General features: G+C 48.8%; 1 protein-coding gene across 1 annotated transcript; it reads right to left on the reverse strand.

The window, feature by feature from the left end:
- Positions 1-21: 21 nt before the first annotated feature.
- EXOC3L4 (exocyst complex component 3 like 4) lies at positions 22-21055 on the reverse strand (the record flags this gene model as incomplete). The annotated part of the gene is made up of 11 exons (XM_082317075.1): positions 22-184; positions 2305-2426; positions 3428-3580; positions 4287-4409; positions 6466-6580; positions 8907-9002; positions 10993-11093; positions 12335-12460; positions 13512-13629; positions 16592-17243; positions 20713-21055. The coding sequence occupies 11 exons, from the start codon at positions 21053-21055 to the stop codon at positions 22-24; spliced, it is 2112 nt and encodes a 703-aa protein (XP_082173201.1).
- Between the last annotated feature and the right edge of the window lie 2131 nt (positions 21056-23186).

Genomic DNA, 23186 nt, shown 5'->3' on the forward strand with positions numbered 1-23186 from the left:
GACTGCTGTTTTGGTTCTGGTTTAGAAGCAGCTGATGATCACTGGGGCATCGATTTCAGTGAAGAGTGTGCTGCCATTCCCACTGTCAGGGCTCTCCAGCGCACAGTAGCCTTGCCGAAAAATTGCTGCTCTCCTGGTGCGCCCCAGCCCCCGGAGCGCGAGGACTGCCAGGATGTGCTCCTTCCTGCAGAAACCAAACAAGACCTCGCTCAGTCCTGGTGAGCAAAACCAGCCCAAGCAACCAACAACCATGCTGGAGACAGAGTGAGGCCATGGCAAAGCGCTGGGGAACTTCCCCTCACCGCGCTGGAGGACCCACCAGGACGGGGGTCTGCAGCCTCCGGAGGTACTGAGCCAGCAAGCATCAGCTCCTACCACCCTGCGCTCGTGGGACACCCTCCTGCTGCTGGTGCTTCGGGGAATTTCCTCCTCCGTCTCCACACACAGGTGACGTCTTTTGCAAGTTTTCCTGAGAGGCTGCAGACCTTTTATTTAATGATTATTTTGAGGTGAGTAATGGAAATGCTAATATTTAGGAAGCTGACAGGCACTAATTAGATTAGAGCTAGGAAAGCCAACTTGGAAACATACTCTGTTCCAGTAATCTCAATATATACAAATACAGCAACGTTTCCGAAAGCTGAGGGGAAGAATTAACAGAGACCTGAACAGGAAGCAATGCAGGTCCAACAGGTTCCCTCTTGTTTGCCAAACTTAATTGTTAAAAATAATATTACTCAATAATGGAAAGCCAGGAAATAGATCAACCAAGAGGATAAGCCTTAAAACCTGGCATGGGTCTAAGGCTAATGATGAAAAAGTACCACAAATCACAGCCCTGTAAACGGCTTTTCTGCCTGGAAAATTGTTTTCAAATAGCTAAGCCTGACGAGCTATCATTTATCTCCCCCATCCTTCCCAGAGCAGGCACTGCCTCCTTAGTCAGCTTAGTCTGGCCACTGGGAGTGAGGCTTTTTTTTTTGTAGGATAGGTGTGTTCACCTAGGAAATTACTCAGGAACAATTCTTCTTTTTCAAGTCCATGTCTTGAATTTCCCCACACAGATAAGCCTGAAGCATATCTGGCTCACTCAAGTTACATATACTTCTGAAAAATTTTGAGCCTCAGTTTTGGGGAGAGGAAAATATATTTAATGTAATTTTTTTTTTCTGAATATTTGAGGGTCTCCTTCAGTGTTCTGAGCAATTTGTTAAATTTATGGTTTATCTTGATTGTATAAATGTTATCCAGTAGGAACTGTGTAACCCAGCGCAAAAAACTTTGGTCTTTTTCTGAAATGACTCTGATGAAATGGAATTTTTTGCAAGCTGTACCACTGATATTCCTTCTCAATGGTTGGTAGAAGAGCTGTAGAAGAGGAGGTAACTTCTGATATGCAGCTGCTTAACCATGCACAGAGCCAGTCACTTTGTTTACTTTTCCAGTAGCCTTAAATTTTGCAGATGCTGCTTTGGAACAGCAAATGGAAGATACAAAAGAAAGAATTTGTAATTTATTCCAAAATTTAGTGGTTGTGTTGAGGCCCTTTCAGAAACTACAGCTGAACCGTGTCAATGTCTGCTGCATTTTGAAGTCTGAGACTAGGAACAGGAGACAAACTATTTGCTCCAGAGCTAGAGCCTGCAAATTGGCAAGCTGGGCTAATACTGGTCATGCACTGAAAAGCAACCTGGAGCTTTACAGTGAAACAAGGTTCATTTGGAACAATAAAATGGTATCCAGCGATAGGACACGTGGGAATGGTTCAAAGCTGTGCCAAGGGAGGTTTAGACTTTAGGAAGCATTTCTTTACCAAGAGGGTGGTCAAACACTGGAATGGGCTTCCCAGGGAGGTGGTCGATGCCCCAAGCCTGTCAGTGTCTAAGAGGCATTTGGATAATGCCCTTAATAACATGCTTTAACTTTTGGTCAGCCCTGAAGTGGTCAGATAGTTGGACTAGATGATCATTGTAGGCCTCTTCCAACTGAAATATTCTATTCTATTCTATTCTATTCTATTCTATTCTATTCTATTCTATTCTATTCTATTCTATTCTATTCTAAAACGAAAAGGCTTTTAAGGTAACTTGTGTGCATTATAATATCCAGCAGACAGGGGAAAAAATAGAAAGCGTATAGCCATCAAGAAAAATAAGGTGAGATTCGCCCTGTTGCCGGCACCTTGGCCTCTAACATGTGGCTACCAGCAGAGAAGAGAAGCTGAGGAGCTTGGGCAAAGCACAGGGTGAGCTGGTGCTGTTCAGGATGGAGCCCAGCAGTTCTGGCATCTGCTGTTCCATGTACCTGATATCTGGATAATCCTGACACAGCTCCTTGACGTACTCCTTGATCTTGTCTTTTTTCTTCTCCCCAATGATATTGGCGATGTGATGTATGGCAGGAAGGAGCCAGTCGGAGTCAGAGCCCTGCGAATGAGGAGGCATACGGAACGTCAGGGGGAAGCGCAGCACCTGCAAAATGCTTTTTACCTGCAGGGCAGGGCACGACAGCGGGTTGCTTTTACTGGTATAAGACAGTACTGCTGCAGGCAGGACAGGCTGCCCTCGGGCAGGCAGGGTGCTGCCAGGGGGACAGCATGGTGCTGGCCGAGGCAGCACTGGGTGGCAATGGCAAGGCACCCCTGCAGCTCCGCCGGGGCCTGACTCTGCACTCCCCGATGCTCATGAGCACCCCAGCAAGCCAGACCCTGAGCAGGGCGTTGTGGCTGTGGTCCGGCACAGCAGCAGATGCCAGAGCTTTCACCCCCCACTGCCTAATAGTTTTGTGTGCCTCACCACTGAGAGGGATCTGCCTCAGCCAAGTGACCACCCCGGTGGGGTTCAGTGCCCCACACACCTGAGCTTGTGCAAAATCCAATTAGTTCAACTTCGGCTTCCCTGAAAATCCCAGGCTGATGTTGCCTAGCCACAAAATATGCCAACAGCTGCAGTTTTCTCTCCATCACCCTCCTGTATGCAGACTGTGTGCCTGGATGGACTCTCTCGCTGGACTCATCATCTCTATGAGCTGTACCCAGGGCAGGGATCCTTCAAAGGCAAGGTGTATGCTGTGACCCAAGGGAACAGGCCCAGGAACAAGTTGCCACATGATGAGCTTGGATCTACAGCATGTAACTCACCCTAAGCAAAGTGCCTGTGGGCCGGGGAGTGTGTTAAAACACCAGGCGCTGCAACTGGAGAGCTGCCAGCTGAGCACACACAAGCCGCTACTGCAGAGTAGCTGCCAGGATGGAAGTCCACACTGTGAACCTGCAGTAACTACCTTGCTTGCTCTCTTTTAAGCACTTTTATATTTCTTGAGGCTTGCCCTCCACGAGAGCCTGCCGCCTCGGTCCCTGGGAGTCCAAGCGTGGACACTGCACCTCCAGGAACAGGGCAACCAGGGATCCAGGAGCGAACTCACGTACCTGATCGATGAGCGTATTATTAAGGATTCTGGCTTCCTGGTTCATCTTTTCACTCACTTGCTGCCGTGTCTCCCTATTCATTTTGCGTCTGGGTTTGATGACCTGCATGATGTATTCTCTCACCACGTACTTATGAATGTCACGTAGAAGCTCCTGGTTAAAAAAAAGCAAACCTCATGGTTTTTCTGTGGTTCCCTTGCAAGATCACAGCAATGAGAGAGGGCAGGGGAAACCCTCAGGGCTTTAGCAGGAGCCCAGGGTGCAGAGAAGATACCTGAAGGCAGCTCACTGGCCAGCACACACTGCCCAGGCCAGCTTTGCCGAAGGGAGCCAGTGGCTCGCAGCCCCTCACTCCGGCACAGAGCGATGGCCGTGCCCAAGGGAATGCCATGGAAATACTCCTCACCCTGAAGCCGCCCGTGATTTTGTGTTGGCAGTTTGGCTCCTCAGTAACAAAGGCGGATATTTAGGATTGTTTTAAAAGTATGTTTTGATGGTGCTTGCAGATTGTAAATACAGAGCTGTTGTCACCTACCCATTTATTTCACAACTGCATAGACGTGAAAGGTGCATATACGCCTGCGACTCATAGAATTATAATGTTCAGTAGTAATGTTCACCAAAGCTTTTTGTTCCTCTTTAAAGAAATCAGTTCCCATATTTAAACTACAGAAAGGAAAGATGCTGCTTATTCTCACATGGAAGTACAGTAATGGCTGAGATCCCCCACATCAGCAGTCCCCACCGTTATAAACAGCCTCCACCGCTGGAGAGGAGTCTGCAGGTCAGATCACAGCCTTCAAATGACAGTGGGACTCCCTGAGGATCACTGCATCCGGGCGCGGGACCAGACGCCTACCTGTCCCATAGGCTCCCTCATGTGCTGCAGGTGCTTGGAGAACTGTGAGACTGCCGACGCCAGCAAGTCCGGCTTTTCTGTCGCCAAAATCCAGTCCTTGGTCAGGATTTTCTTAAGGAGTGGCTGAAAAAAGACCCTCTCACTGATGGCACCGGTAGTAATCAGAGTAGCTGATGCACTAGCCGAAGGCACCCAGCCATCTGCCTGCTCAGAGGGCTTCAACCGAAAAGCACAGAGCACTGATGGTGCACCCACTCTAAGTGAAGACGCACCAGGAGTTAGGCACCAGGAGCACAGAGCAGGCTGGGTTTCTTTCTCCACCCCAGGGAATTCAGACTCCCATCTCCCATTTCTGGGTGAGCGCCCCAATGCAGGCAGAAGAAGCATCGCTCCCTGAGCAGGAGATGTTTTGGTATTAAGGGCTTACTTGTGACCCCTCATTTCCTTGCTCTGTGCCACCTTCTAATCCACCAGTTATATTTCTGTAGGTAAATAAACTGGTATCCCCACTGTATGGATGAAGAAACAGATGTGAATGCTGCTCATAGGAAACTCAGGCATGGCTAGAACAGGCTGTGGTGTGCAACCATGTATGCTAGTGTTACATGGGTTTGCACCAGCTATGGACATGACAAGACACTTGGTAGTGAATCTGTTGGAAATTAGCCCAGTAATCCATCACCCCTCCAGCCTTCTCCACAAGGAAATCAAGCTCCTCTTGCTCGCAGCACTTGGAGGGGGCTGTCTCTACTCCCTGCAGACCCATGTGTCTGCACGAGATCTCACTGGGATTTTCCTTCTGCTTATTGCTCTGATGTGGTGGTGGGGGAATAGCAGCTGGGGGCATCCCCAGCTTGGTGCCTCATGGTCAGTGATGACGTGGGAGTGATGGCACTGTTTCCTATCTGCCCTGGGTACAAGGTGCTCTGACCAAGTGGCCCCAGTAGGCTATTTCCCTTGCTGAGTCCCTAGAGCTAATGTGCCTCCACGTAGAAACACAGCAATATCTGCTAAAGGCTTCTGGTGGCACCTGGAAAAGGCTCCCCCAAGGGCCAAATTCAAAATATCCCTTCTCTGGCACATTGCCTTTGTACTTTTCTCATCTTAGCTTTCAGGATCTCTGTCTTAGACTCCTGGCAATCTCTTTCCCAATTATTTCCTCCACTCATGCCCTCCTGCTGTGCTCCCAGCCTGCTGGAGGACTGTTTAGAAATGCTTTGCCTCAGCTGCTCTCAGTTCTCATTTCAGCTCTCTTGCTCAATGCCTTGGCTTGATTCCTTCCCTGCCTGCCCCTTAGGCTCCGAGACAAGCTCTGCAGTCACTGGAAAGTCCCCTTGGCCAGGCAGGCTTGGCATAGGTAAGAGCAGTTGGGTGACTGTCTTGGTTTCTGAAAGTTTTGCCTGGTGATTTAGAAAGTGAATTAGGATGAGTGAAAGGGGGTGGGACCAAAGGCTTAATTTTTTTCCATCTCGTGTTATACCAGCTAGAGCTAGTGGACCCTCAGCTGGCTGAGAGCAGAAAGTCCCATCTACAGCACCTGGGAAGCACAAACTGCATTGCAGCATGTTGCCTTTTGGGCCTCTTAGCACAAGTTAAGCTGATACCAGAGCTTTATCAGTCGATACCAGAGCTTTAGCACTCGCACAATGAAAGAATCGGTCTTTCTTCACCATGGAAACAGCCTGGAAAAATCACCTCTACTGGAATGAATTCTGTCCTGTCTGAAGGGGTTGATAACAGACCAGGATCTATGAATACGTAAATCAAAGTCCTGAAAAACTCAACTGTTTTGATAGAAGGAAAAATGTCCCATTGGTGTTGTCCAGCTTACTTCCCCAGTACTTCACTACGGGTGAGGTTTCACCCCATTGCTTTGCCTGAGATACTGGAAGCCACTAAATACCCTTTTCTTTTGGTTGCCATCATACTAAAATAAACAGCTTGACAAATACATCATTGCTCATAGTAAAACCTCCCAGGATGCTGGAAGTGTCACTTTGGGTTAAGGAGGATTTGGACCAATGTTAGGCACAATGCATTTTGGAAGGACCATAATGTCAAGAACTGCAAAATGAGGTCTAGTAGGCGAGACAGGGAAAGGGCAATGGCTCTCAGCTGCTGCAGTGGTCCTGCGCATACCCTTTATATTTAGGAGATAATGTGGCTAAGATCCTCTTACCTGTGCTTTTGTTTTTATTTTATTTAAAAAAATATTTGTGAAGTTCCGTGTCAGAGCTGCCAAAATCTTCTGCAGTTCCTCAGTGTTGACTTTAAACACTGTTTCTAACCCTGACCTAGAGAGAGAGAGACACCACCAGTGGTTTAATGTTAAAAGGTAAACTATTACACTGCCCTAAGCATTTTAGCCAGATTGACGTCTTGGGCATGATTTTAAAATAAAACAAAACTGTGCATCCAGTACTTCCTCTTGGAAACACTTAAAGGGTCAAAATAATGACTTTTTGCACAATCCTATACACTGAAAATTAATCACAACTGAGTAACTGTGCTTAAAAAACCACCTATTTCCTCATCAGGTGGGACAGTTGAACCATGCGGAGCAGTTGCGTAGGCTGATTGCTTTTTCACTTGAGCAATACTTCTGCTAAATCATCTCCAGGTACCTGAGAGAGCACTTGAGGGGCTTATGGGGTAAGAGAGAAGTAAATAATAAAGCCAGAGAAGGGAAAGCTGCCCTGCATCACCCGGAGCCCAGCTGACTCACTCCGCACAGCATAGAATCATAGAATTGTTAAGGTTGGAAAAGACCCTTAAGATCATCGAGTCCAACTGTTAACCTATTACTACCAAGTCCACCACTAAACCATGTCCTTGAGCACCATGTCTACCCATCTATCAGCAGTGGCTGGGACGGTGACCTACAGAGGTGGAAACCTGTGGAGTTTCCTGGGGACAGTGCGTACTTCTGCAAGGTTTCATGCTAATGAGGAAGAAAACACAACTTCTGAGAGGTTAATGAAATCCCCAGCAGCATGTGTGGACTTTGGGGGCATTGTGAGCTCCTGGCTTTCTTCTCACTTTCCATCCCTGCCCCGCTCTAACATGCTTCAGGGGGAACTGAGGCAGCATCACCAAAATGCCAGTGGTCCCCGAGCATCCCTGGACGTGCCATGTCCACTGCTGTGACCACAGAGCACGGCAGGTTCCTGCTGCTTGGTAGCTAGTTTGTATGTCTGAGGCTGCTCAGGCAGGACTACCAAATACGTAAGAGCAACCCTCTCATGCCAGGCTCAGGCTCGGGTCCATAAATCCTGCTGACCCCCTGAATTCTGCATCCAGCATCCACAAAATCATGCTGTCAGGGCACCTACCTCTGCCCAGCAACTCATCACCCCAGGCTGACAAATATTTAACTCAATGCAGGAATAAACCCAGCGGAACCAATCCACCATCCAAATGCCTGCCAGCTCCCTGTCCAGGGCTGGCTTCTCCCTTCAACACCTCCCCAGTCCTCAGCAGGGAAGGGGAGAGCAATTTTCTGCAGGGGCAGGAGGAGGGAGAGAAAGCCGGCTTCTCCGTGAGGTTAGCATTGCTGGAGAGACCGTGCCATCTAGAGACTTGCCGATGGTAGTGCTCACTGCGGCTGGAGCCGTCGGCTCCTGTGAGACACTGCAACGCAAAATCCTCTGCATACCCCTGAATAATACTTGGCATATAGCATCCCTGCCGCGGGCAGTGCCAGGCAGCGATGCAGCAGCATGGGCTGGAGATAAAAACCCAAGCTTCCCGGTGGCCAGACCCCAGGTGTTAGCTGTGTGTCGGCTGGCTGGGTTGGCCTCTGAAGCACCACGTCTGCATGGCAGGGATGAGCCCAGATGCTGAAGAGCCCTTGGGCCTCAGTGGGCCGTGTTCCTGCGTGGCTGCAGACCATTGCCCTGGGGCAGGCACCATATGAACAGCCCCAGTTTCCCGTGGCACCGGCACTGGAGGGCTGCAGCGGCTGTGTGGGAAGATGCGGGGTGGGAAGAACAGGGTCACCATGTACCACAACACTGGGCTGATGGACCAGACCCTGGGACACACAGTAACTGGCACAGTCCTACTTCTGGGGAGAGTGCTCCTCTCCTGAAAGTACACTTTAATAGTCAGAGCTGGTGGGCATACCTGTTTATCAGAGGTCTTTTCAATGCATGGCTTTAAATAACTAATTCTTAACACATGCAAAGCCCTAGAAGTTCCTCCTGCCAGCAGCAATGGCAGGGGTTTATTTGCAGGTTGAGTGCTTTCATGGAGTTTCCTCTAGCCTAGTGCTAAAAGCAGCCATCAGACCATGTTGGCTGGGTTTATTCTGCTAAACTCCAGAACAAAAAATGAAAAAAAAGACCTCCTCTGAGGCTGAAAAAGATGGGCTAAAAATGAGTTTAAAGCTTTCACACAAGCACCGGATCTGTCCCCACCTCTGTCTCTTCACCCTTTTGCCCCAGTGAAGTGACTTTTATCTGCATCTCTTGGGGAACATCCCCCCCGTGAGGTGAGGAGGGGCTGGAGGCTGAGCACCCCGTGGGGCACCCCCAGGAGACCTTGGCCTTTCCCTCCCGAATGCCGCCACCCTCCGGACCCCAGCAACGCGGCGGCTCAGCTCAGGGGGAGCGGACTTACACCAGGTCATGGAAGCTGTTGACGTAGGCAGCGAAATAGGGCACGAAGATGGTGCTGTCCTGGGCAGTGCTCCACACCACAAACTCCTCCCCGAACCTGCAGAAGAAGACATGCAGGTAATGTTAACGGCGCGGAGACGGAGGGTGGCTCATCTGTGTACACCACGATGTCAGGAGACACCAGTGGCTGGCCCAATCTGTCCCCTCTGTATGCGGACATGTTTTTTTCCAGCTGTCGTAACATGCGTGTGCATTGGAGGGGAATAGATGGCAGATAATTACGGGTTTAGGGTGCGCTTGCCTGAGCGGGTACACAGCACTTTTGGAGAGATGCCAGGGATCTCAGCACGCCAAATCGCAGACTTTTCCTCATGCTGAGGGATTAATTGTGGCTGTGGTACTCAGGCTCATCAGTCTGGTCCTTCATTTCTCTGGATTTTCGGGCAATATAATATGTGCCCTCTTAAGTACACGAGGAAAGGATTTAGCTCAAGGATGATTTTACAACAGAAGGTGAACAGGAACAGGGCAGCACACCTACATTTCCTCCCCCCCCCCCCCCCCCAACCTCAGTGTGGTGTGCTAGGTAGCTGTTTTCTGTATAGCACAGCTTTTATGGTTTTGACAGCTGTTTTACAGCCAGGTTTGCACTGCTGGCAGGAGGCTGCGTGCTCAGGCAGGCTTTGCTTGGTGGTCCAATGCCTTGTCAGGGTAAAGGAACCTGCTCGGGCTGGTCTTAGCCACTTGCATCTCGGGTTAGTTTAAGAAAAAGCTTAAGTTTCAGTGACCCGTTCATCTGGGAGCCCTTGCTATGCTGGCTTGCATTTACATCAATTTTGGTTTTTTTTAAAAAAAAAAGGAAAAAAAGAAAAAATAATTTTAAAAGAGAACAAAGAAAAAGAGGAAAAAGAACAAAAAAAAAAGGGGAAAAAAGGAAAAAAAAAGGAGGGAAAAAAAAAAAAAGAAAGACTGGAACATCAGTACTAAATTTCTCCTCAAAAACCCAGGCAGACTTCAAAGCCAAATAGCTGGTTTGAACTACCCTGCTCGCTCAGGGCATGGGAGACAAGTGTAGATCGCTGGGCTATTAGAGGTGAGGGTTTAGAAGGGAAAGCGTTGCCTTCACCACACTTTGGACATCAGCCATGCCCCGGGTCCATGATCTGAGAAGGCAGCGCTCGGGTTCCCCACCCTTGCTCCTGCAAAACGTCTGTTAGCAAACTCCCCACTCAGTGCCTGACGGAAGTGGCAAACTTCAAAGGTTAATGAGAAATTATTTTTAGTCTCGCTCAGAGTTGATTTGTGCTGAATGGCCTTTCTCCTCTGTGGATTGCTGCTGGTGAGCAGCCGTGACGCCCTGAAACACAGCCACACCGGCAGGGAGGGAAAGCACCTCACTGTGCCAGACCCTCTGTGAGCCAAAAACCTTCCCTGGAGCATCCCCAAAGCATGTCAAGGGGGAGAAGGTCTGAGGCCATAATTCAGGGCCTACCAAGCAGAAAAACATTATTTCAGCAAAGAGGCAGGGTCCTGTGTCCCTTGGACACTGGATAAATTTTAAAAGACTCAGAAGGAAGCCCAACTATATGTCTTGTCTGGGTGTAACAGAGAGGGTCCTATCAGCCATTTCTATGCCCATAGCCATGGGATGCAGAAGAAAACCCTCTCGGTAGGACTCACCCCAGGTCACCCAGATGACATTTTGGGCAAGCAGGCTCTGGGTCTGGGTCTCCATAACTGCTGCTTGCTTGTGGCTGTAGCTGCAGATGACCAGCATCCAACGCCACAAAGGTGCCGGATGGATGGGACCACAGTGGTCCCATCCCTTCCCAGCCAGCAGCTCCTTCCTGGAGCTCTGACCTCTGATACTGGGACTCGCAAGGGTCCCATCTGGGTCTGTTTATGACTTCCTCCAGGTTGTTTGGCTGCTTGCTCATTATTGGACTCATTGTGATCTCTAATTCTCCCAGGAGCAGGCCCATGCTTGCTCAGTGCTAGAGTCTGGTCCAGTGCACGGACCTTTTCCCTGCTTTTTTGCCAATGTGGGACTCATTTGGAAGGAATGTGCTGCCTGGAGCAGCAATGACCTTGGTATGAATTCATGCAGCTCTGCCAGGCACAGCTCAAGCGTTTTCGTTCCCAGGCTTCTGCTGATCGCTCCAGATATCTTCATGTGCTCCCCAATGATCTAGAAAAGGGCATGAAAAAATGCCAGTGAATAGGACAAGCACGGGAGAAACATCCTTTGCAAAGATCTCATGCAGTTTTGGTTAATAAAAATGTCTTGCCCAGCAAAGGGGGAAACAGCTGACTTGTTGCCAGGAGGTTTTCCTTATTCTCTGGCAGTTTTAAAAATAATAATCCAGAATGGGCCAAGAGGCACAAACTGATTTGTGGCATAAACTTTCATCCCTAATGGCCCCCTGTCCTTCTGCTGTCTGAGTGTGAGACAGACACAGTGTTAACTGGAGCCCCGAGCTGCCCTGGTGCTGTCCTCCTCTTTTGGGGGGATTTGCAGGAGGGATCAATCCCCAACCCAATGCCCAAGGGGAGCTGAGCTGTCCCTGTGTCTCCATGTTGAGGGTGGCTATAAGCACTGTCCCAGGGGCCCTCGCAAGCCCCCTCAGGAGCGATACCAGGGCTGCACGGAGGGTCAGGCATCACCCCCAAAATCTTGCTTGCACTGAGGCTCCTCCCTAATTCCAATTCCCACAACCCCAGCTGCCTCTCTGGAGTGAGGCAGGCTGCAGCCCCGCTCTGGTGCTTCCCGAGGCATCCTACCCATCTGCTAATCCAATTCAGACCTGCCTTCCCGGTGATGGCACAACGTGTAATATTTCTCTATGGAAAATGAGTCACGGCAGCAGGCAAAACTCTCTGATTTTCTTTCTCTCTCCCTCCCTCTCTTTTTCTTGGTAGTATTTAATTGAAATGACTCAACCCTTTGAGTGAGGAGAATGAATCCAAACCCCTCCTGGATTTATTACCCTGTAGTCCCTAAAGCTAGTAGGAGCTTTTGTTTTTTGTACTGTTTAAATTGGAGTGGCTGTCACTGCCTACGGCCTTTCCGTGGTTGCCACAGCCCCGGGACAAAGTCACTCTTTCAGCCAAGGGGTTTTTCTAACAAACCTTTTCTTTCCACCTTTTTTTCCTTTCTCTTTCTTCTTTCTAATCAAAGAGATTTAAGGACTTTAAAATCAGTTGCCTATTATGTTGCTGACACAATTGACAGCAGGTTTAATTTGCAGCTAGAAGGCAAGCGGGAGAGCTAAAAGTTGTAATAAACGGCATTTTCTGCTCTAATGTATTCTGCTAGTGCGTGACTAACATAAATTATCACAGGAGGCGGTACCTCCACCCCAGAAGGTAGCAATCCAGTTTCCCTGGAGCCACAGAGCCCCCCACACTTTGCCCCAGCTAATTAAATACCGTTTGAATATCAAAGGAGAGCGAGGAGTGGTAGAGGTTTTCCTTCACTTCTGGATGAACTTCCTTCTCCCACTTCTCAGTGACCTCCAGTCTCAGGATGTTTCCAAAATAGCTTTTGATTTTCCCCTAAATGTTAAATGTAGGACGGAAACATGCAGCTCAGGATAACGAAGCAAGTATGAGTAAAGCGGCTCGCAGCATTTTGCTCCATCGGCACGTGTGTAAAGCTCACGTGTGCAGCACGGAAAGGTAAGCAGAGTCAAAGGTCTTGCTTCAGACCTCGTCAGTCTACACAGGCTTTTGGGAAAAATCAGGAGCTGTGCTGTGTGGGGGCAAGGTACTCCCAAATCAAGGCAGAATCATTCTCCTGGCAGGGAAATATTGTGTCAGCTGTTTGACTGCTTGATTGCAAAGTCCTCCAGCATGTGTAATGCACAAGGTCAGGATTAAAGATCAAACTGGTCCTTTCTGGCAGTACAGCCACTTGTGTAAGTGGCAGCACTGTTCAGTCCTGATTGATAAATCAGCCTTGTTGCCAGTGAAACAAAATGATCCCTCACCAGCATGATGGAGCAATATTATTCAGCTGGGTGCCTTGAGCTCACCTTCAGCAGTGCCCTATTTCAGAAATTGTTTGCAAGAAAATGTCTCAGCCCACCAAAGACCCAGGAAAGCACGCAGTCTTACACAGGGTCCCAGCCAAGGACAGCAGAAAGACAACTGCAGAAGGGGCTTCCTAGGAGGAGCTGAACCATGTGGAGGTCCTCTGTTGGGGACAAGCCCAAAGTTGTCTGGCTATAGCAAACCTCAGATGTGCTGGAGGAGCTCACACACCGTGAAAGTAGCAGCTAAAATATCTTTAAACCTAACTATGCAATGCGTTTGATCTGATGAAACCCAGCTATGACCTTTTTGTATGCCTCTGCTGTACTGTATGGGTCTGGTATAGTCCTTTTGGCTTTGTGATCATCCAGGTTCAAATTCATGGCCTGCTTCGGTCCCAGACTTGGTGTTCAGGATTGTTTGCTTTGATTAAAGGCCATTCTGCATGGTGCTGGCAGGACCCAGCACCTGGTGGGGCTAGGAACCATGACGATGATCCAAGACCTCTGCCTGGGAGGCTGGGGCTCCCATACCCTCCCTGGGGGGCACGTGGGGGCACGGTCAAAACTCTCACCTTTGCAGAAGTGATGTAGTCGTTCTTTAGTTTATCCCAATCAGCTGGTGCTAACAGCAGGGACAGGTTTTCTGTCTTAACTTCTGGTTTGAGATCAGGGTGACCCAGAAAGAGTTCACTGGAAAGATTCAAACGAACAAATTATGTTGCCTCGGAGTGTGAGTAAACTGGTGGAATATTCATGTGGCATGAGCTACATAATTATTAAGCCGTGAGAAATATACTTAAAGCTTAAATTGCAATGCTTGTTTTCAAGCTTTAACAAGAAAATCTTTCCTCACTATTCAAAATCCTAATTATTCAAAATCAAAATGATCTAAGATTCCAGCCCACCTTAGAAATCATGAGACTTCTGAGTTGTTTGGACATGAAAAGTGCTATGAGAATTTACTTTTTTAAATAAACAACCTGAAGCTGATTCATTTGACTACAAGCCTGCGAAATGCCTTTCAGGGTAATTCCTGTAGCAGCATGCTGCTTTGGAGTTAGCTGATCTCCCTGGCTCCTCTCCGGTGTCACATCACAGCTTATGTCAGCCGGTTATTTTTCCCTGTGCATTATCCCTAGGAAGGGGAGGTGGCAGAGCAGGTCCTGCTCTGCGCAGGACAGCCTCTGGAAGGCACTCCCATGCTTGGGACATGGGCCACCGCCGCACCGCGGTTCCTCCGCAGATGGAAGCGGTGGGTGGACGTGCAGCTACAGGGTCTGACTCCAAAGTGCGCTCAGCTGACACACGACTTTACCACTCACTTTCCTCTGGATTGCCATGTAATCAGGCCAGCTGATTAGCAGGGAGGCAGGGAAAGGGAGGGAGGGAGTGCTTGTATTTCTCCCTCCAGGATGAGAAACCCATTATTAGCCTGTACAATTGAATGTCCTACCCCTGCAATCTGCCATGGACCATGGAGGTATTGCATCTTTCAGGGTGATGAAGGTGGAGAGGAGAAAGGAGAAAATATTCATGCACTTGAATAAGTTGCAAGCAGTCACCTGATTAGCAAGGAACACGGCTGCAATGTCCTACACGCAGCCTGTTCAACCACCGAAAAGGGTTCCTATTGCCAAACCAGCGCCAAGCACGCTATTAGGTTTGGATCCAAGTGAGGATTGTACTGTACAAGGTCAGGCTGGTGCAGAGTGACTGCTCAGCAGAAAAAAAGCTCAGCCTGCTGATAGTGTCCTGGAGTCAATGTTCCCACAGTCATGGTTCAGATTTCGTGGAGACGTACACCTGCACAGTGGAGCATTGCACAGCCCAGCTGCTGCAGGAGCCTGCTGCTCATTTAAAAGGACTCCACAGATTTAAATACAAACTCTCCACCATGAGCAAAAGGAGTGGCTCAAATGTATGCCTGAGGACCTTATTCCCCTCTCGTTTTATCCATTTGTTTGAATTGTAGCATCAATAATGAGTTTAGGTCAGACAATTTCTTCTTTTTTGGGATGGGTCCCAAGAGGGGATGAAGTTCTTTTAGAATGGGAAAATCAAATGGAAACAGCCCAACCCAGCAAGGTGATTGCAAGCAGTGCCCAAAACAGCTGCAAGCTCTCAATAAGCTCTTCCACAGCAAGTTAGAGAAATATGATGGGGGCACTTTTCTTTGGTGCAGAACCTGGCTGCTGAAGCTCATTTCTTCCCGCTCTCCTGCAATGTTGGGGTGCAATACAGTTCCCAGGGGCTGGGAACATGCAGGAATTTCCTTCCAGATGAGATCGGCTGGGACACGTGAGGGAGAGGGGCAATGGGTGGGGGTCTCATTCTCATAGTGGTTCTGCCATAAGGCTGGTCAGCCAGTGCCATGATGCTGAGGGAGTTACACGCATGTCATCACGGTCACCACACCGTAAATGGAGTTTTAGGAGCAACTAGGCAAATTCACAGAATAAATCCGTTGAGGGCTGTTCCAAAGACCATCTGTGGTCCAAATGACCCTGAGCCAAAAGCTACCCCAGGCTAGGAGCGCTCTGAGCAAGTGTCACTGTTGCTTGCCCTGCTCCACCACTGCCCCCTCCCTGTCCATTTTTGCCCACTGTTCGACTCAGTGTTGGTACACCCTTTCTTGTTTGTTTGATGGGTGTCAGTTGGTTTGCAGTTGTCCCATCCTTGGGCATCTGGTTCAGGCCACTCCTGGAGACCAGCTGCTGGGGCAGACACGATTTTGCTTTGACATGGCTGTTCTTATGTGCTTATTAGCAGACTCATCTCCTGTGGAAGTTGCCTCTCTCCTCCTTCCCACTGCACTGTGTATTTCTGTTGGGTTTTAGTCTGGGAGCATTTTGGGTCTGGGATGATGGGCTGTGGTCTAGCCCAGTGAACAACCAAGAACACACAATGCCTGGACTTTCTACAGGTGCCTATCTTAGATATCTCCTTTGGCTGTAAATGGAGGCAGTGTCCAGCAGCACAGTTTTTACTGTTGTTGTGAAGAATTCCTGCCTTTACTCCAACACACACAGCGTGCCCTGAGGATGGTGTTCGATATGTCTATGCAGCTCCTAGAATATTTTAGTCACCCTTGAATTACAGGGAGCTTTAAGAGGTTTTAAAAAACATGGATCTCCCATTCAACTAGTGGACACATCTGAGCCAGAGCCTTTGTTTAATGTAGCTAATTCCACACGGTGATGTCTTGGCATCTCCTTGAGACAACTCTGACCCCTGAACATGGGGGGGTAATGTGGCCTGTTTCCAAATGCATCACAGTCTTAATTAAACAGGAAGAAGGCAGAGCTCCCTCACAGGTCCCTCCCTGTGCCTGGAAAAGTCACCGAGCAGCTGCTGGACCTTGCAAAATATTTGCAGTAAGGGAGCAGGTTTATCAGAGCTGCAAGGAGGAGCTTCCTGGCATGTGAGAACAGCAAGTGGGAGAGGGAGGGGAAAACAAGGTAATTTAGATCTGTGAAAAGCAGAAAGTGGTTTATCCACAAACCTTGTCCCCACCTATTAATAGATTAGCTATCTGGCTCTACTGTAAAAGTGACTGCGTCTCTTGTGCTTGCTCAGGAAACTGAAAATAGCACGGTGCTTTCGAAGCACCCTGTGGCCCTGCTGCTCTCTGAAGGAGGCTGAGGCAGCTTACCTGCGGTAGGTGTTGGCCACCCAGTCAAGCAAGGCGTAGAGCTCATTGAATTCCAGTGGTCTCTGGCAGAGATCTTGTAGGTGTGAGGCAATGGCCTTGTGAAAAGCCTCCACATACATGTCACACACCTGGTACTCCTCTGGATAGCACTTTTTTACTGATAACTTGATTTTCAGTAAGTCTTCACTCAGGTGTTTCTGCAGGAAACCTAAGTGGAGATCAAGCCAAGAACTCTCTTCTTCCTTTGATGCCATAGGTACCCTCTGGATTCTCTTTCTAGCGCTCTCGTTAATAGCTTCCCTCCACTCCTCCCTCCACTTTCTGGGTGTACCAAGCAAGTCTGACCCAGGACAAGCAGCGTTGCCTGTGTTAGGATGAGCTGCTTCTTCACGGGCAATTAAAGTCACCAGGGAGGTCAGCATGGTATCCTCTACAGTGGGATGCTCCAGTGTTCCCACCACGATGGACTGGATCATGTTCGTGATGGAGTTGTAAAGCAAATCGACATCCCTGGATTTTCTCACAAACTCCTGGGGGTTATCTTTGTATTTCTCGGCATCTCGTTCAGCTATAGTCTCATCTTCCAAGTACTTGACACTTGCAAATGCTTCCAAAAGTTGCCTTTTCTGAATAAGTTCATTGATTTCCATTACTGTGGAAAGAAGGAGGGAAGGGGTCGGGACAAAGCAGGCGTTAGGTGATTGACAGGTTGGTAACAGGACAAGGGAGGCTTGCAGGGCTGCTTTGAGTAGCCAGGTCCCAGCAGTGCCCCTGAGACTGACCCCCCATCTCTTCAGCTCCTGTTTGACACAGAAGAGGAAAGCAGTGGAAATGCAATCACTGCAAATTGAGCCACATCTCTAAACCGCTGGTTTCAGAGGTAGGAAATATCCAAAAAACTGATTATAGCCCTGCAGGAAAACCTTAAGCAATGGCTAACGAGGCTGCACAGAGGGGCACTGGGGTCTGAGGCTGCATAAAACTGCCCCTGGCTCTACCCCTCTTGGCCACAGCACCTCTGGCTGAAAGGGTGTTTCAGCACATTGCCCAAGAAGGCAGGGAGGGTGCCCGGGGTCCAGCTGGAGGGGTGGGAGGGAGCACGGCGGGACAGATGCTCTCAGGCCCTCTGAGCTCCTGGGTCAGACATCTCACTAGAGGGTCATGTCTGCCCCCAGCCTACCCACCAGCACGTCCTCCAGAGATACCTGGGGGAGTGGGGTACTGGCTTGGAGATGCTCCCAATTGATACATTTTTAGGAACATTCCCTGGTACAGATGTAACCCTGGGAAAACCCCGGGCTCCCCTCCTGTCCTGATTTTGTGCCTTATCAAGTTTTTCTAAGACGCTTTCCCAACTACTGTCATGGCTAAACTGGCTCCTGCATTGCTGAGGACTGAGCAAATTGCTAATACAAACTGCAGAGGTTGTCACTGGTGATTTGCATTATGAGGACTCCTTGAGATGCAGGGACTGATGTAGCAAGCCAGACCATGGCTGGCCACCCTTTCCAGCCTGTGCCTACCACAGCAAATTACTGCTGAAAGTTGCCTCTACCTGTTGCAGACATTTAGGAGATGTTCTATGAATGCTTGTGCTCCTCAGCCTCCTCTCAACCAAAAAGAGGGACTTCTGGAGGACCAGAAGCCACAGCTGCTCAGCTCTGCAGATATTGCAATCTGCAATAACCCTTTGACTGTGGAGTGAGGAAAGTCTCTGGGATGGTAGTCCTAGGTTCACAGCAGAAGGAAATGGAGAAACACAAAAGTATGCCATGTACGTGAAGTTCATCCACCTGGGGTGGTTCTCCGCCTATATATAAAGCTACAGTCAGATGCCAAGCACTGCCTCTCACCAGTGACAGTTGTCTTCCAGGCAGCGAGCACTGCTGTCCCTGGATGGTTTGGGGAGCTGTGTGCATTGGAGAGGGATCCAAACCTGTGGGTTCTTTTTCCTGGTGCTCTGGTCTCATGTGGGTTTTCCCCACCTCCTTTGCTTTTAGCACCTACTACCAGTACTGGCTGAGGCTGGGGGAAAGTCACCAAATACTGTTACCCTCAAAGTGGCTGAGGTCTACTGAGCTTCCCATTTCTTTTTCAAAGCCTTGCTGGTGCAAGAACCACTGCCTATTTGCCAGTAATATAAGTATTTGCCATGTGTTGAGGAGATCCAAGAGCACTGTTAGCTTTTGAAAGGCCCTGGGAAGCTCTCACCATCTCTAGTATCGTAACAGATGCTCTGAACAGGAGATCCCACTGTGATACTGGGCACAAGGCAAATATTAAAAAGGAGAAGAGAAAGGGTATTATTTAGGCATGTGTGGCTACTGCTTCTGGGACATACACCTATAAAATGATACAGAAAAATTGTAGAGCACTTGAAGATATGAGTGACTGGTTCATAGCTCATAATTTATGCCTTGGGTTTGTCTGCACACAGATTTTGTACCACATGCACCAAATAATCTGTGCAGCATAAGAGTACGTGTATGAAGAGAGAAATACACCAAATAACCCAACTATTGATACAGCATACAATGCAGAGCTTTGTGTGCCTGTATGGAGCTACAGTTGCTTCTGCACTCAGAAGGGAGGGAGATTGCGCCAATTAACTTGGTCTCTTCAAGATAAATTAATATAAAACCTGTGTTTGCACAAGTGCTTGCAGTGAGAGACTAAATGAATACATTCTGTTCTGTTTATCAAAGTGACAAAACACCATTTAATCACCATCTAGGATAATTATTCAGGGAGGTGATATTGGGTGCTAAATTGATCTTTAATTTAGCAATACAAGATCAGCCAGCTGGTAGTGGAAGGAAGACAGTTGAAAGGCAATTAACTATTGTGCAGCTTCATGGTGCACATGGTGGAGTCTCCATTGCTTGCCATATATTTACCTTGGGATGGGACAGGTTTCTGACAGAGCTGCTCTAGTCTAGCCCCATCACAAGTTATTGGGCACAGGATGAGCCTTATTTGTGCAATTCCTCAGCTTGTTTATTGCAGGAGATGAAAAGGTCTTTAGTAACATTTCTTGTTACTCCTCATCTATGACCCTTTGAGAACAGGCTAGCAAAGTTTATGAGATAGGCTCAGATCCAGCTTACCAACCTCAGAATATATCTGTGCAAAGCAGTAAATAACTTCATGGTACAGTAAAGCACATTATAGCAGTGAGACAATGGCAGCCCTTCTATCTGATCCCCATGACATCCTATGCAGTAGACCAAGAATTTCTTTCTAGAAATTTAGGCTGAGGAGAGGTTAATCCATGTTGACCCACCTCAATCTGTCTCTTGGTGGATGCATTGTAGTACCCTGCCTTGAGAAGGTGGAGGAGAGCGGCGCTCAAACCAAGATCAAAGTCATTGCAGCCTGCCCACACTTGGGGAAAGGTGGCAGCTATGCTGAAGGTAGTTATTATGATTTAACTAAGACCTATGTATAGAATGCTGACAAAATGCCTGAGAATAACCAGCCTGGGGAAACCAAACAAATACTTGCAGCACTGCTGTTGTGAGAAAAATAGACGGAAAGTCAGACAGTAAAAGGATCTGCAGAGGTCCCTTTGCAAGGCAGTCACCAAGATTAGGAACCAAGGTGGAGGTGCTGAAGCAGATCACATCCAAACCATCTTTTTTCCCCTTCAAGGCCTTGCAGCAACCTACAGAGTACAATCTGGGGACCATCAGTCCAAGAGCTGAAGAGCAGAAATTGTCTAAAAGTGCAATGCAGGCAGTAGCGTAGGAATAGCCCACATTGCACTTCTAGATACTGCCAGACCAGCAGTTCCCAAACTGCGCTCAGCAGATTGGTGACTGATATGTATCATGAGTGATATGTATGCTGATATGTGAGCCAACAGGTTGATGTGTCGATTGTAGGTAGGTTGTGGATATGGTTAAACTAACATAGTGGAGCCCACAGAGCAGCCTGTTCAGTGATGGGTGACTTGCCCAGGCTGGGCCAGGTAACACCCCAATGAGTTTGTGCAAGGAGTAACAGTTGTCTCTGCCTGGTTCCTTAGCACCTCTGTTGGGCCCAAGACTTGCAAAGTGTAAATTGCTTGAAGGTTACATATAACCTGCCAAGCAAGTTACACTGGTGGTTTTGCTTCTTACCTGAAAGAGGTTTTCCTTGAATGGGCTCTGCTGCTATCTTCTCACTAATCTCCTCCGCACCATTACAGATTGTGGTTTTGTTCTCCTCGTAGCTCTTGGAGGATCGCAAAGAAAGTCGTATTCCTTTCCAAGTACCAGTACCTTCCTTTCCTTTCTCTTTGTTTGGACTTCGTTTTGATTTCCGGATGCTTAACATTGTTTTAATACCTCTTTCAAAGAGCCCGCTGTCCCTACTATGCAAAGTTGGGCTACTCAGTTCAGAAGCAACCTCCATCTGTTCCTCCCCTGCACTGTTTGTCCGAGAAGCTGGTTCTGGGCTTACTCTCCTTGGGTCTAACTCCATATTTCTATTCATCTTGTTGCCTTTCAACAACAGGTTTTGCAAACAGGTTGATGGTAATCACTGAAATACACAAAACAGCAGAATTAGATGAGAGTTCATAACAGGGTATTACTGTCTCCAAAGTCAGTCCTGGGCTGAAAACCTGGCCCATCCCTTTTCTGTGCTTAATCCAAGGACAGAGCAAGTTGTTCTAGCCTGTAGCTACCAAAACGATCTCTATACCCACAGAGACCAGGTGCTGGCCTCCTTTTAGCTCTGGAAAGCTCTACTTAACTCCTTAAATGAGGCAAGTGGCAGCTATTTCTCCAACACCAAGGAATCACTAAACATCAGAGATACTGAAATCTGTGTAAGCATAACATTTTGGTTGATAACAAGCTATGTTTTTACTTTCCATTCTTCTAGGTGGATTTCCAGCCACGTAGGAATGATAACCCTTCCTGAGTCTCATTATGGTGTTGCCACTTTCTGATGTGGATACGGCAACTTTGGGTCATGCTGCTGCTTCTGCCCTGCTCAAGCCCTGACGTGCTGCTGCTGGAAGGTGGCCTGGGGCAAGCGGTCCCCAATGGCAGGTGGCTGAGCTCTGCTCTAGCCCCTTCCACCCAAACCCACAGCACTCACCACACTCTGAATTGTCATGGTCACAGCACGGGAGGCTGTACAATGCAGTAAAGGTTCTCATCGCTCATCCTGCCATGCTAAGAATGGGTATCTCAAGGGCCAAGCAAGCCCCTGTGTGAGCTGCAGGGGATTTCAGATTTCAGCAGAAGCGCTCCTGGGCTGTAGTCATATCCCCTGCACTTGCTCAGCTCCCGCCCTGCTGCAGACAGATTGGCTCCCCTCTGCCCACTCTGAGGGCTGGCCCAAGTGCTTGGGAAGGGGGCAGAGGGAGAGGTTTTGCCTTCCTCTTCCTTCCTCGCAAAGAGGTCTCACCAGGTCACCAGCTGACATGGCCTGCTCACAGGGATGTCGTGTGCTGCAGAGCTCTGAGGATGGAGAATGCTGCATTTCCCCACAACAGGCTCAAGGCAGCTCAGTGATCAGTTTAAATCATTATAAACAGCTATTGCTTGAGGTCACCCAGGAACTGCCTGCCTCAGGTCTGTCCAGCTCACAGAAGCCAGAGATTGAAATATGATTGCTGTGAACAGACATGTTGGGACTCTGGAAATACATCTCAGCCTTCCTCGATCTGAGTTTGCCCAGAGTTTTGCTCCCTTGTGCCTGGTTATTTCACAGGTTATAAACTGCAGGGACTGTGCCTTCCCATGGGTTTGCTGAGCCGTTCGCACAATGGGGCTCAGACTCTGTGTCACACCCTCTCAGGGGGATGTTTAATCATTCATTGCCTTGCTCAGGACCTCACCCCACCACAGCCCAAACAGAGGGTGGGAGGGAGAGGAGGGCACCCCATTTTCCAGGTATTTCAGTAAGAACAGGGCTGAGTACCTAACTCAAACCCAGCATGGGGGCTCTGTAGCCAGAGCAGAGCAGCAGCAGCGATAGGAGGGGTGAGCTGTGTGGTGGAGGGAGCCAGGGAAGGAGGACCATAAGATGTGAGCCCATGGGCAAGGAAAGAAAAGGCATACACACCCCAGTACTGACCGAAACGATCCTCTCCGCAGCAAGCTGGGGTAACACAGGCATGATCCACAGAGACCAAGAGCAGCTCTGTGCTGCAGAAAATCCCAGGGAGATGCAGTGGTGGGTGGGCAGCTCTGCAGGGCAGAGGTCTGGCTGAGCTCACCCACCTTAGCTGACTGGAGCACCGTCCCGCATGCTCATGCTGGCCAAGGGGCTCCCTCCAGGCATGGCACCACTCTCTATCCTCCTTCGCCCTCTGCAAAAGGGTGCTTGGAAGTAAGGGGGGGAAGAAAAAAAAAAAAAAAAGGTCTGTCCCCACCTGCCCAAAACCTCCAGCACCTTCACCGCCTTGCTTGCTTCCTTGGAGAGACCCTGGCACTGTTTCACTTTCATTACGTCGGGGCATTTAAAAGAAGGGAAGAGGCGGGGAAGAAATGCTGAATGAGCTCCAAGTGTTCAAGGTTAATTATTTACCCTACAAATGGAGATGGAGGTGAAATGAAGGGCTTGACGACATGATGAGCTGCTGGGCTGAGCTGGCCTG

The sequence above is a fragment of the Platalea leucorodia genome (genome assembly GCF_965183815.1).
Source record: "Platalea leucorodia genome assembly, chromosome: 7".
Classification (NCBI taxonomy): Eukaryota; Metazoa; Chordata; class Aves; order Pelecaniformes; family Threskiornithidae; genus Platalea; species Platalea leucorodia.